Consider the following 14072-nt stretch of genomic DNA (forward strand, 5'->3'; position numbering starts at 1 on the left):
GACTGTACATTAGTATTACATTCGAACAGGGACTTCCTAAAGATCTTAATGCTTACATCATCCCCAAGATCAATGACATCAGAATCTCTGGGTAAGAGCAAGAAACAGACATAGCCGTCCCCCTCTTAAATGCCCCAGTGACTCCAGTGTACAGCCAGTCAGACCCCATAAGTGGGGCATTACCCAGTGTAAAGGACAGAGTAGTGTGATGTATCTTCTTGGGCTTTATCTTGACAAAAAGGAGATTGTTTCTTAATATTTTCTAACTCTGTTTTGTTTCTGTTTCAGGAAAACTATGAACAGATGCAAGCACTAGTAAAGCAACTCCACGAGCGAGCACAGCATATACGGCTGGGTAAACGGCAATTTTTCTTTCATTTCTTTTTCTCACTGAAGAGGTCTCTGTATGTCACTGGTTTTAGGAAGCCAGGCAGCATTAGGCGTTTAACTCTTCACCACATTTGGTACGATATCGGCATTTTAGTTCCACTTCAATTACTGCCAGATTCCCCCCCCCCCCTGCTTCTGTAGCATTAGCTCTGTTTAGGATGAATTAGAAACTAAAATTAATCAAACTTTTAACAACACAACCCTGCAACTTTTTGTTTTACTTCAAGCAACCAAAATGTTTCCAGCTCTTCAGCCATGCTCATGCCAGATACTGAATTTTGCACAGAATTTTCCGCGTGTTCTATTGTAGTGCCAGAGCGAGATTAAGCCACACAATTTTAATTAAAGTTGATAAGCCTGTATTAGCTGGCGGTCCAAGCGAGAGGCTAATTCTCCATCGACCCTGAGTGCTTAACGAGGGGGGTTTCTAAACTGTGCATGAAACGAGGCCCAAGGGCAGGCGGGTGGCGTCATGCTAGCTGGACAAATAGGAGCTTGGGAGCATGAAGCGGAGGTTTACAGCAGCACTTTCAAAATAAATGCAAGGGATCAACAGTTACAGAAGCTACTAAAGGAATTAGAGCAGTCTGGTTACATTGTTAAAATGGCTGTATTTAACTACTGTGTTGTGACCACATTGGGGTCAATTGTGGTGGGTAACCACACTATGGATTGAGAATGACTTTTCTAGGGGCTGATGGCTATGGACATAAGTAGGGTGTCCTAAAAACTTTGCCAGTGATCACTGTTTCCCATTTTTAAATTGTGGACATAAAAGACATCCTTTTGCTTGACAGACTTGCAGAGGGAGGAGATTAGAATGTTTATGGACACACAAATAGACCTTGTTGAGGTTCATCATTCTATTGCACTGATCTTGCACTGTCAAGACAGCTCTACGTTGTTGTGCCACGTGAGACACCACGTCCATCATTGAACCATAACAATACGGGGACGACACTGGAGACAGTGCGGGAGTTGCGCCCAATCTGACACCATCACACTGGGGCGAAACACTAAGAGCATGCAACAGAGCAGCAAAGGTAGCAAAGCAGTGAAGTCCCTGGGGAATACCAAAATAGACTGGGGACAGAGTGTGTGGCATCCCACCAGATTTGACCCGAAAACACTCCTAAAGGTAAAAAAACAGACCTGGAACTATTTATAGGCTTTTTCTTTTTTGTCATTGGCTTTCTTTTTGTTGTTTGTTTTTGTTACTGTTGGTTTTGTCTTTCTTTGTTGTTTTGTTTGGCTTTGCCTTGTTTTTGTGCTTATTAATGTCTCTACATGTCTATCTAGATAAGATAGGTGGGACAAACAATTCGGAGAAGAAAACAACGGGACCAACAGTTCTGTGGGGGACACGGGAGAAGGGGAGGTGGGAGAAAGGAACCCAGAGGGGAGGGAACAACAAGTGGACTCTAATTGACGGAGAGAAGGGTGCAGGAGGCCTAGTGGGGCTTGATCACGGGCAATGTAACAGCGAGGAATGACTGAAACCGAAATGAAGGCCGAACATGCTGGTGGGACAAGAAGAACGTAAAAGGAAATAGAGGAAAGAACTAGGGGACAAAGGGCATTTATAGAGGTCTAAATACAGGTATGAACATATGTAAATATATTTAAATATGACAATGGGGAAATAGATCTAGGTACATATATTTATGGGTTTAGTATTAAGGTTGCAGATGGACATTGGGCCTTGACGCAAGTACTCCCTCAGCACAAGAACACTTTGTTCTAATAGTCCGGCATTCTTTGATGCTCACCTTCCTGGCACAACAGTTGAAGACAAAATGGGTGCAGAAGCAAATGTGATGAAGAAAGCTGATGGTGGCCAGCCATCAAAAGATACAGCATCTGAGGTCTTAAAGGCTTGAAGGTAAACAAGTGGCCATCCAAGGGAGAAGCAACAAAGCCCACATGGAAGAAACACACCAGCCTGTGTGATCATGAGGTGTCGATGGGATCAGGTATTAAGCATCAGAGACCCAGAACAAACATCATACCAATGTGAGTTCGTGGAGGCTGGTATGGCGGGGGGTACACACGGAGTGGAGACCCAAAGCCCATCTGTAGACCATTGGACATCCCCTAACAGAAGGGTCACAAGGAAGGGATGAGCTGTTAAGGGTGCAGTAAAGCACTGATGAAACATACAAGTTTCTTCTATTTCGTTAATGCTCCCTCGCCCGCCCCCCCCCACACTATGACCTCAATTCTACCTTACAAATCTGACTAGACCAGAGCACGTACATGGGTACAGATAAGAGCCTGCAACACAGGGAATCCAGGAGAGATAAACCCCTCAGAACCAATAATGAGAATAGAGATACTAGGAGGGTAAGGGTAAGGGTAAGATGGTGGGGGCATAAAGGGGGACTGATTACAATGATCTACATATAACCCCCTCCCAGGGGGGATGGACAACAGAAAAGTGAGTGAAGGGAGACAGCAGATGATGTAAAACATGAAAATAATAATTTATAATTTATCAAGGGTTCAGGAGGGAGGGAGAGAAAAATGAGGAGCTGATACCAAGGGCTCAAGTAGAAAGAAAATGTTTTGAAAATAATGGCAACAGATGTACAAATGTGCTTGACACATAGATGTATAGATTGCGATAAGAGCTGTAAGAGCCCCCAATAAAATGATTTAATAAAAAAAGAAAAGAAATTTGGCTGTGGGTAAGTTGAATGGATGATCTGAAAAACAGGCCGTTGTGTTTTGGACTAAACCTTACCGTAGGTTTCTCTGATACCAAGTTCTCCGGAGAGCTTAGCTCATGCTCCTCTAATCGAATCGTGTTTTTTCATAGGAGGTGGTGAGCGAACCCGAGCCCTTCACCTATCAAGAGGAAAACTGTTACCAAGAGAAAGGGTCGACAATCTTATAGATCCAGGGTTGGTATCTACCTCTGCGCTCACACTGTTCTCATTAGATGAGTTCAAATTCAGATTCTTTTGTTCCCCCCAATAGTTTTATTGGCACGCAATTTACATATCATACAATTTAATAGTTCTGTTGTTCAATCATATCAAGGAGAATTGTACAATCATCACCACATCAATTTTAGAGCATTCCACCCCCCGCCCTGACTCCATGGTTACATTGCCTTTGAGATGAATGATGCAATTACAGTCGGTTCTGATGCTCCTTCTACACTCCTCCCTTCATTATTTACTCCCCAAATCTCCTTTCCCTGCCTGTCACCCTCCACCCACCCTGTACTCCCTATACCCCTTGCATCAGTTACTAGCATTCTGCATCCACTCCTGCTGTGCTTCACAGCTGGGAGACCCAACAGGAAACAATTAAAAACAAAACCAGACTAAGGTGCTAAGGATAAATCATAATTATACAAAGACAAAAATACAAATAATGCGTAAGAAGTAAAAGACCGCCATCAACATTCAAAAGTCCAAGGAAGACGTTTCTGTCATGGAACCAGTAAGACATACTTGCACCCACAGCAACTTCAGGTCGTGGAAGTTGGGTGGCCACCTGGGCAACTGGCTAAGTGTCTAGTTCAATCCGGCATAATCAAGATTACAATGGTCTCTGCCTGATAGGGGCTGTTCGAGACTCTAGCCTGTGGTAAGAGTGGATCTGCCAGTGGCTCAGTCTGACTCAATTTCCTGTAGATGGGTTTTGAGTGCCCAGCATCCCCTACAGCCTTCCACAAATTGGGTGTTCATGATTTTAGCGCTGATGCTTATCTCCTCACCATATTCATATTTTGTAATTGTCATCTTTGGATCACACAAGCTGGTGTGTTTCTTCCATGTGGACTTAGTTGACTGCTTGCTTAGATGGCAGTTTGTTTGAATACAGGCCTTTAAGACTCCAGACACTATTCCGATTGATAGCTGGGCACCATCTGCTTTCTTGCCCACACTTAGCTGTAACATCCTTGTCTTCAGTTATCCTTTCATGAAGGTGTGCATCGAGCAGGGCCATGATGTAATAACTAATTATTCTTAAGTTGGAGCTAGGAGTTAGTTCAGATTCAAAATCTTATGGTTATGATAGAAATAAGCATTTTAAGTTATGAAAATATTAGCACATTCTAAGAAAATAAAGTCCCCTGTCATCCCACTATCCTGACATAAATGCTCTTATCACTCACTCGACAGCAGGTGTTTTTTGAGCGCCTACTTGGTGTGAGACATTGAGGTGCTAGTGATAAATCAACGAACAAAGTAGACAAAGATTCTTGCCCTACTTGGGCTTGCATTGTAGCAGGGAGAGATAGAAAAGAAATAAAGTGCAATACATAAGTTCTAATGTGTTTGGGTACTTTAGAGAAATAAATCCACAAAAACTCATGTATAAGAGAGAGTTTTATATAAAGGATGGTGCACATCAAGAAAACATCCCAATCCAGTGCTGCCCAAGCCCACAAGTCCAACATTAACCCATATGTCCAACACCAATCCACAAAGTCCCCCTCCATCTCACAAAACATGCAGTGATGCTGACTGCAGGAGGAAAGCTAAGTCAGTGAGTGTGGAAACATCTCAGCACTGACAGGGGTCTCTACACGGGAGCTCCAGCACCCAGGGCTGCACTGGGTTAGGTCCATGCGGCTTCTCCTCAGGAATGTCTTGCAGGAAGTGAGCCTTCACAGTTAAAGCAGGGAACTGGCCAAGGCAGCTGCACTCTGGTCCGACCATCAGAAAGCAAGAGACCCGAGAACCAGAAAGGCGAGGCTCACCGAGTCATTTATCCCTCTGCCCTTCAATTAATCCCACATGTTTATTGGTCAGGTTGGCACAATAAACTGACTACCTCACTAGGGGCTGCCAGGGGCTGATAAATGGCATGGGGAACAGTAGACCAGGGTAAGAGGGAGAAAAGGTTGGGGCCGTGTTGTCGTTGTAAATGGGGTGATCAGTGTAGGCCTCATTGATTCAGTGACATTTGAGCAAAGACTTGAAGGTGGGAAGAGAAGGAACTCTACAAATATTTGGGGGAAGTATCAAGGCAGAGAAAACCTAGGGGCAAGTTCAAGGAGCTGCCAGGAGACAGCTAAAAAGGTGAAGAGGAGAGATTGTGTAACATCTTGTTGGCTGTCCTAAGAGTTTGGTCTCCTTCCTTGAGAGAGATGGGAAGTATGCCAAGGTCTAAGCAGAAGTCTGTTAGGGTTTATCTGATGTCACGTTTTTCTGCCCGCTGTGTTTTGAGTAGGCTAGGGCAGTAGGGGTGGAATAAGACTGAAGACTCCCAGCTCAGTGATTCCAGGGTGAGATGATGGTGACAGAGGAGGATGGAAGTAGTTGGGTGGTGAGGACAGTCAGATTTTGAATTGTGAAGATCCAACAGGATTTCCTGAAGAGTTGGCTGTGGAGTGAGAGAGTAAAAGAGTCCCCCCCACATTTTTCTTATGCTAAAAATTTAAAATATATTGAATATGTACACCAACATAAAGTTAACAGCTGTTGACAACTAGTGTATATCCTTTCTGACCAGTGCATCTATGCATCCTACCCCACTGGTGGGGAGTTGGCTCTAACTCGTAGCAACCCTGCTAGACAGAGTAGAACTGCCATGTAGGATTTCCAAGGCGATGAATCTTAGGAAGCAATGGCCAATCTTTTTCCTGTGGAGCAGTGGTTAAGTTCGAACCACCACCCTTTAGGTTAGCAGTTGCACTTCCAGGGCACAGGTATATGTATCATGCATTCCTATATGAAGAAGCTTTAAAAAGTTCATTAAACGTATGGATTGTGGTAGGAGTTGTATGGGTCCCTAATAAAATGTAAAAAAAGAAAAGAGAAAAAATTGATTAGGGCAAAGACTGTACAGATGTGCTTTATACAATTGATGTATGTATATGTATGAACTGTGATAAGAATTGTATGAGCCCCAATAAATTGTTAAAAAAAAAAAGTTCATTAAACAAGAGATGGAATGAAAAGAAATGGAATTTTTCCATGAAAATGTTGAAGCCTCCAAGTAATAAGTCTCCAAAATATTCACATTGGTTTAAAGTATTCTTAGTTTAAAATTAACTCTTAGAATTTTTATGGAATATATATAGTGATTATTTGAATCATTGCTATGTTAAAAAATAACTTGGCTTTTCTAGGGATGACTATTTAAATGTGATTTTTAAAATGTCATTAGCAGTTGACGCAGCTTCCTCCACCCCCCCCCCCCCAGGTCTCCATTTCTGGAACTGTGCCAGTTTGCAGGTTACCAGTTATATGGTAAGGAGGAGGTCCCCGCTGGCGGCATCATTGCAGGCATTGGCCGAGTGTCCGGGTGAGTACCCCATCGACTCCACAGCACACCGGCAGCCTGCATTCACTCCGCATGTTAGCGTGCAGCTTGTACGTTTGTGTTATTTAGGTCGAAGCTTTCTACCTTGATAGATATTAAACCCATCTGGGATTTTAAAAACAAAGTTAAAAAGGAAATAAAAATCCGAGGAAACCTCTGGGCTGCAACCTAGACGTCCCTATTTCATCAGTTCTCTAGGTAGGGACTTGGCTTGAATAGCGTGGGATTACTCAGGAAGCAAGGTTTAAGTTTGAGCTTGTTACGGGATCTTGTTTAAATGTAGATTCAGATTCAGTGTGCCTGGGGTGGAAAAGAGAATTCTCAGCAGGGGACTGGAATGAACTGGTTCAAAACCTTGTTTTCAAAGGTTCTACAGAAAATTCCCTCAAACATCCCAGATGAAACCCACTGTCTTAAGGGAGGAGTTTTCAAGATGTGGTTCCCTAGACAGCAGCATCTCCTGGGAGCTTGTTAGAAATGCTCATTCTCAGACCTTTTTCAGAAGTACTAAATCAGAAACCTATAAGCTATATTTTGATAGGCCTGTCTAGTGTTCCTGTATTCTCATAGGCCCTCCTGGTGTTCAAAAGCTAACAGTGTGAGAACCACTGGACACAGGAAATCTAGATGGCTAGATGTTAAATTTATTCAGACATGGACACACAGAGAAGAAATACAGAGTTAGGGCCCTGTGAGCCTCTGGTCACAGCACTGTCACCTGATCAGTACATCGCCTTGCTTTGTATGTTTGTGTTTAAGGACATCTTACTGAAACTACACATTGCTGAGTCATTAGCATGGACCTCAAAGCCAACAGCACAGTAACTCATCCTGTGTTGTAGGGCACAAAAGAGACCTCAGATCTCAGGTATACTTTAAGTAGAACATGTATTAACTCAGGAGCTGCACAGAGACAAGACAAAGGTCATAACACATCATCCAGATGAAGGAGATCGTTAGCATATTGATTAATGGTCCAGGTGATTATAATGGTGTCTAAAGGTGGAGATTTAGTAGGACATGGAGGACAAAAGAAACTCACAGAATCATGATTGGCAGCAGATCAATCCATTACAGTTGCAGGTGAGACTATAGAAATGGGAATGGAGCCATGAGTGGGACACAATATCTGGCTAGACAGAAATGCTTACACGATTGGTTCAGGGCCTTCCGACCAAGGCAGTCAGGGCATGACTCATGATTCGACAACCCCAGTGTGGGTCTCCTTCAATGATACCCCAGGCAAGCTCCTAAAGGAGATTGCTTTTCCCTGGCTGGCTAGTGGGGTGGTGGTACCCTCTGTCTGAGGGTAAGCTTATTCACATCCCTGTTAGTGGCCAGAAGGGTTTCAATGGAGGCTTAATCCATGGGGGACTCAGCAAATGCATTTGGGGCTTTCCCTGTTAGCTCCATAGCCTTCTGCAAACCTAGTGCACACAATTTAAGCTCTAATACACCAGAAAGAAGCTACCTAAGATGCATCCCCCCCCCCCCCCCCCCCGTGAGGCGCCTCACAGCTTTCTGGCACTGAGGAGCACGAGACAAGCATGTCTATACCGGAAGTGCTTTAAAATGGCCTGCAGGCTATTTCATTCTGGGCACTCAGTAAACCAAGAAAAGGGTACTTGTTTCCAACATGAGAACTGAAACAAAAACCCAGAGGGGTAAAATAGTGAACACTCAGACATCAGAACAAAGCACAAGCCAGAAAATAAAGGATTTAAAATAAAAAAGCTTAGGAAATTTGTCATTATCCTTTCTTACATGGTTGTGGGACTGTGTGTGTGTGTGTGTGTGTAAAATGGGGTGGGGAGGACAAGAACATATTCAAAGTGTCCACAGCCAGTACGACTGGGGGGGGGGGGATAATGAAGAGAAAATGCCCTTCTGTTAAAGGGGGCTGACGGCACTCAGGCGTCAGCGTTAGACTGCTAGCCGCAAGGTTGGCAACTCAAACTCACCATCACTTGGAAGGAGAAAGATGAAACTACTTGCTCCTGTGAAGAATTATAGCCTTAGAAACCCTATAAAGCAGTGGTTCTCAACCTTCCTAATCTACGACCCTTTAATACAGTTGCTCATGTTGTGGTTACCCCAACCATAAAATTATTTTCGTTGCTATTTCATAGCTGTATATAAGTTCTGTGTCGCCATTGCAATGTTTGATTAGAGGGTTTTTAAAGGAAGTTAACAAGTTGTAATGGCAGTGAGAAATGTTGAGGGTTGAGTCGTTTATCGGGACATGTCACAAAGTTCTTTTAGGTCTGCTAATAAGTGCCCAGAGGGACATACATACCGCTCCTCAGTAAACCTCCACCTGAAGGCATTCAGCTCAAGCTCCGTGGCTCAAGAAACCCAGCTCCTCTCCATTAAGTGCCCAGAGGCACCCCATCCCAGTAAGCCTCAGCCCAGAGGCACTCAGTTCCACTTCCCTGGGTCACAAGCCCACCTTCCCCAACTCTGCGTTCACCCCATTCCACAAGCCAGCCTTGTGCACATCACTGAGCTTTTCTTGCTGTGTGGATTGGGAAGTCCGTCACGCTGGTCCTTGCTCTGGTTCCTGGTTCTGCTGCTCCTCCTCTGATGTGATAGCTGTCTTTTGGACCCAGAAGGTTCACTGTGCAGGAACTCAGGTCCTGAGAACTTGCTCCATTCCTGGCTCCTGCTGGCAATGAGATCCCTCCTACTTCTCAGAGGGCTCATTTTATATGCAGCCGAGGGGCATTCCAGTGAATCCTGTTCTCCATTACTCACAGGTGACTCCTATCTCTGTCTTTCCCCACCTTACGGGACCCATGGAGGGAAAGGCCATTTGTTGGGAAGTTAGAGACACTGGTCAGAAGAGCCGCATTCATTGCTTTGCTTCTGCACTCAGCGTATGAGGTGTCCAAGTTGGAAGAAAACAATTGCAGTTGGGACTTGTACAGGCTCAGGACTTGCTGAAAGTAGTTTAGGAGAAAATGGAATTCATTGACTTTCTTAACTGAGAAGTGCTGATGTTGGTTGATTCAGGGAGGCAACAGTATAACCAGGCCACAAGCTGTTTGTGCCGCTCTGCGCCTTCTGCTTTGGTTTTGTTCCCAGGTGCACTGCAAGCCCGCCTGCAGGCAGTGGGTGGGGGAGAAGGCCCAGTGGTTAAGCTTGCACGGAGCCTGGCCGCCCCTTCTCTAACCAGCATGCGCGTGAGAGTGAAGGGTGCGGAGTTGCACTCCGGGTCAGCTTCATCAAGCCGCCGAGGCCCTTTCTGAAAGCAACACACGATTTCTGTGGCCAGAGTTACGGATGTTGGGCTGACAAAACCGACAGACATCAAATACAGTGACTTTTGTAGACCCTTTCTGTTTCCCATTCTGTAACCTATTTGGAACCTTTTACTAAACAGGCAAAAATGGCCATGCCCTTGGCCAAAGTCACCTGTCTAGCAAGTGGTAGAACCAGAATTTCAGTCTCCTTTTGGCTGATGGCACAGCCTGGCCTTGTTCTGGTACAAGAACGTGTTAAACTTTCCCAGCTCAGTGCCCCCAGTGGTGGAGAGGTGTGAGCACACACCCTGGAGTCGTGGCTTCTGGCCCAGCAACCTTTGAGGTCTAGTTTGTTTCTTATTAAAACCCTACGAGTTTGCATTATACGCCAGAAAGGTTCATCTAGAAAGGGCTCTGTGAGACCTAGTGAGTGAAATGGAGGAGGAACTGAACCTGCTGGCCGCAGAGAAGCCCAGCACCAGCCTAGGCTGCATGTTTAAGTTACCGCTCTCTCCACATTTTTAAAGACAGGAACTTGTAAGGTACTGTCCTAGAAGTCTTTGGGCTTACTGGTTTTTTGTTGTTCAGAATATGCACAGCAAAACCGACATCCACTCAGCAGCCCCTACGCGTACCATCCAGTGGCATGTCGCTTATAGACTGAGCTGGGTACCCGTCCTTGGCCTCCTTTTCAAAGTCTTCCTCCCCTCTTGATGTCCGCTCATGGCCTGCTAAGTTTCCTCCCCGAGCTTCTGACCCACTATAAAACCAAAATTCAACGTTGGCCATCGAGTTGATTCCAGTCCATAATGATGTTATAGAGCAGCGTTCACTCTGCCTCCCAGCAGGGCTCCTTGGATCCAGTGTAGACACTTCGTACAAAAGTGCAAGGCAGTGCTCAAGGCAGACAGTTTTTCCTAGTTAAGCTCAATCAATGTTGGCTTTAAGAAGACTTGATTGGATATTTTTGGGGTGAGGTTTAAAGATAATCAGAGGGCAATTTTGTTCAGGGATTTGTCCAGTGTCAGCGAAATCCAGAAAGTTTGGATTTTATGAGGATGTAAAATATTCTGTTCTGCATTTCCTCCTCCTCATCTAGATTCTACTTATCTCTCTGGCAAAATTGACATCAGGAGACAGTTGGGAATTAGGGGTGTCCCTCCACCCTGTGGCTTGCCATTCATTGAGCACCCCTAGTGGCCAGGGTCTCTGGTAAATCAGTTAGATGGCCTGTGGACAGTGTCGACCTGGCCGTGGCCCCGAGTAGAGCCAGACCATTGGAGGTGCTGTCTGAGAACCTTTATAGAACTATTGTAAATGAAAACCCTGTTGTTTAACAAGATAGTCTTTGTTAATAACAACAATAAGAATGATAAATGAGGGGTAGGTGTAGAATCTTTGATTAAACTATTAAGTAGTTCTCGTCTCAGGCAAGGAGACAGGTGTTCCTGGAGGCAGTCATTCACACATTAGGATTGATGACTTTAAAAATCATGTCTGAGTTTGCAAATTTGTTCCAAGCGATCATTCTGTATTACATAAACACGTGATTAAGGCCTGTTTATAACATAAAATTGTCTTCTACTATATATCATGAGTGATGTGTGCTAGAATTTGAAGGATATGTGCTGGAATTTGGAGGGTCTCAGAGTGGGATGTACTTGGCTTTTAATTTTTTAAAAACTTGTATTAGTTTTTATTTTTAGTTTAGTTTACTCCTGAGCTATATGGCTTTGTTTCTTCAGTTTCTTCTGGGAGATCTTTTTCTCTGCAGCCTTCTCTCTGGTTTAGGAATAATTTGTTCCTTTTCAGTAAGGATCATTTCAATGTGGCAGGAGGCACTTATGGATGGATTGATCCGACCCTGAGCTCCGTAAAGTCCGGCGGCACATTGTGGGGTTTTGCTCACCTGGATGTGTTCAATGACCAGAGAATCCACAGCTAGGCCCTTAATTTCAGCGTTGCTCATTGTCTGCATTTTGAAGCACTCTTTTTGGGCCACTGACCCTGGGTTGAGCCCCACTGTTTGACCTGGGCACACCGACCGGTGCCACCATTATAACATTGGAAGGGCACTCACTGCTTCGGCGAAGGGACATCTTTCAAGTACCTGGTGGCTTTCTGGCCCGGCATACCCTTGATGGTCCGGGCAGTTTCACAGGACCCAATGACTGGACTCTCTTGATGTGCATGATTTTGTGGGGGTTTCTGGACCAAGTGAGGAGCAAACCATTTTGGCAGATTGCCAATGGCTCTTACAGGAACAGGTGGTTTTTAATTTTGAATTGATCTCTTACATTCTCTTTCCAATGAAATGATTGCCTTTCAGAGTAGAATGCATCATTGTTGCCAATGATGCCACTGTGAAGGGTGGCACCTACTATCCAATTACGGTGAAAAAACATCTCCGGGCACAAGAAGTTGCGATGCAAAACCGGCTCCCATGCATCTACTTGGGTAAGTCACAGGAGTTGTGGAACCAGCCACCACTAGCTGGTATCATGGAGACTGTGTAGAAGGCTATCTGTGTGGCATTGCCAAGGGGCATTAAAAACCCTGTTCATTTCTCCCATAATTTTAAAGGAAATGCACGCTCTTTGCTTAAATCAGGGGGTAGTGGCAAGGGTCATAAATGAAAGTACTCATGATAATTTCATTCAGGAATGGTCCTTGGTTTAGGCTGGGTTGACGAGAGAAGCTATCCAGTGACACCATACATGTGCAAGAAGGAGCTTTATATCAAGAATCAATTATATATCAAAAGAACTTCCTAGCCCAGTCCAGCTCCAGTCCATCAATCCAATACTGATCCATAAGGCCCTCTCCAGACTCACGCAACCACAAACAGTGATGCAGAAGGCAGGAAGATCATGGTTTGGTGGGTGTGAAGTCATGTGGATTCAATGGCAGTGGCTCTGGCAGGTCTCCGTGGATCATCAGCAGGAAGGTGAAGGCTGAGAGAGAAGGGGACGTTCCCAGGGCCCTCCTTAGGAGAAGACCACGCCCACAAGGAGTCCATCAGGCTGTGACCTGATTGAAGGGGAAACGCCGCCCCTACACTTTCGTATATCTTCAAGTTGACATGAAATTATGTGACTACCACAATCCTTTTTAAAAAGCTGGTTTGAAAAAAAATTAAAGATAAATCAAAAGCTGGTTTGTGTAGTTTTGTTGTTTCTCTTCACAGTGTAGATTTTTTTCTTCTATTTTTGAACATATATTGATAACCTGAAGGGTGTAATATCAAGTCAATTTAATTTTAAATAAATGTAAATGTATACTCTACATGAAGGGGCATTTATGAGTTAAGGATATTTTGAAAGGAACCTTAAAGCAGGGGTGGTAAGTTGGCACTTCCTGGATATTGGTTGAACATGAACACATATTGTTCATTTCTGAAAATATTTGTATGGATATAATGACTGTGGTAGTTACATAATCTTGTGTCAACTTGAGGATATTAAAGAAGGGTGGAGCCTAGCCTGTCTATCAGGTCACAGCCTGATGATGCTTCCTTGTGGGCATGACCTTCTCACGAGGATTCTGGGAACTTTCTCTCTTTCTCCCTGGAGGTGGGCCACACACTCTTTCTTCACCTTTCTGTTGACAAGCTTCCACCACCACTGGATCCACAAGACTTTCGCCCACTGGCCTGTGATCTTCCTGTATTTGGTATCACTTTGAGTCCAAAGAGGAATTTATGGACTAGTATCAGACCTATGGGCTATTATCAGACTTACGGACTTGATCAGAACTGGGCTAGGATGTTTACCAATATACAATTGCTCTTTGATATATAAAGTTCTCTCGTAGACACATATGAGCGTTTCTAGATTTGTTTCTCTAGTCAGCCCAGCCTAACACACTGTCATAGGGATTTTCCTTCTGGGAAAGTGATTTTAGCTGGTGAATTGCTTCTCATATATACCAAACCCCCAAAGCTTTCTGCCATCAATCAGTTCCAGCTCCCAGTGACCCTAGGTAGAGCTTCCAAGACTTGACATCTTCAAGTGAGCAGGCAGTTGCAGCTTTCTCCCTCCAAGCAGCTGGCAGGGTTGAACTGCAGCCCTTGCAGTGAGCAGCCCAGTGTCCACCACACAGTGCCACCAGGGCTCCTTTCTTACTGAGAAAACACCAAAGTGAGGACCTGCTGCC

At 44.5% G+C, this 14072-nt stretch overlaps 1 protein-coding gene across 1 annotated transcript in view; it reads left to right on the forward strand.

Moving 5' to 3' along the window:
- The window catches only part of MCCC2 (methylcrotonyl-CoA carboxylase subunit 2), a 74191-nt gene that overhangs the window by 7976 nt on the left and 52143 nt on the right, over positions 1–14072 (forward strand). The window contains exons 2-5 of the mRNA XM_075541152.1: positions 289–355; positions 3209–3293; positions 6556–6657; positions 12247–12374. Coding sequence (XP_075397267.1) covers positions 289–355; positions 3209–3293; positions 6556–6657; positions 12247–12374 — 382 coding nt within the window. The remainder of the gene's footprint in view (positions 1–288; positions 356–3208; positions 3294–6555; positions 6658–12246; positions 12375–14072) is intronic.

This window comes from Tenrec ecaudatus, chromosome 2 (assembly GCF_050624435.1).
Source record: "Tenrec ecaudatus isolate mTenEca1 chromosome 2, mTenEca1.hap1, whole genome shotgun sequence".
Taxonomy (NCBI): domain Eukaryota; kingdom Metazoa; phylum Chordata; class Mammalia; order Afrosoricida; family Tenrecidae; genus Tenrec; species Tenrec ecaudatus.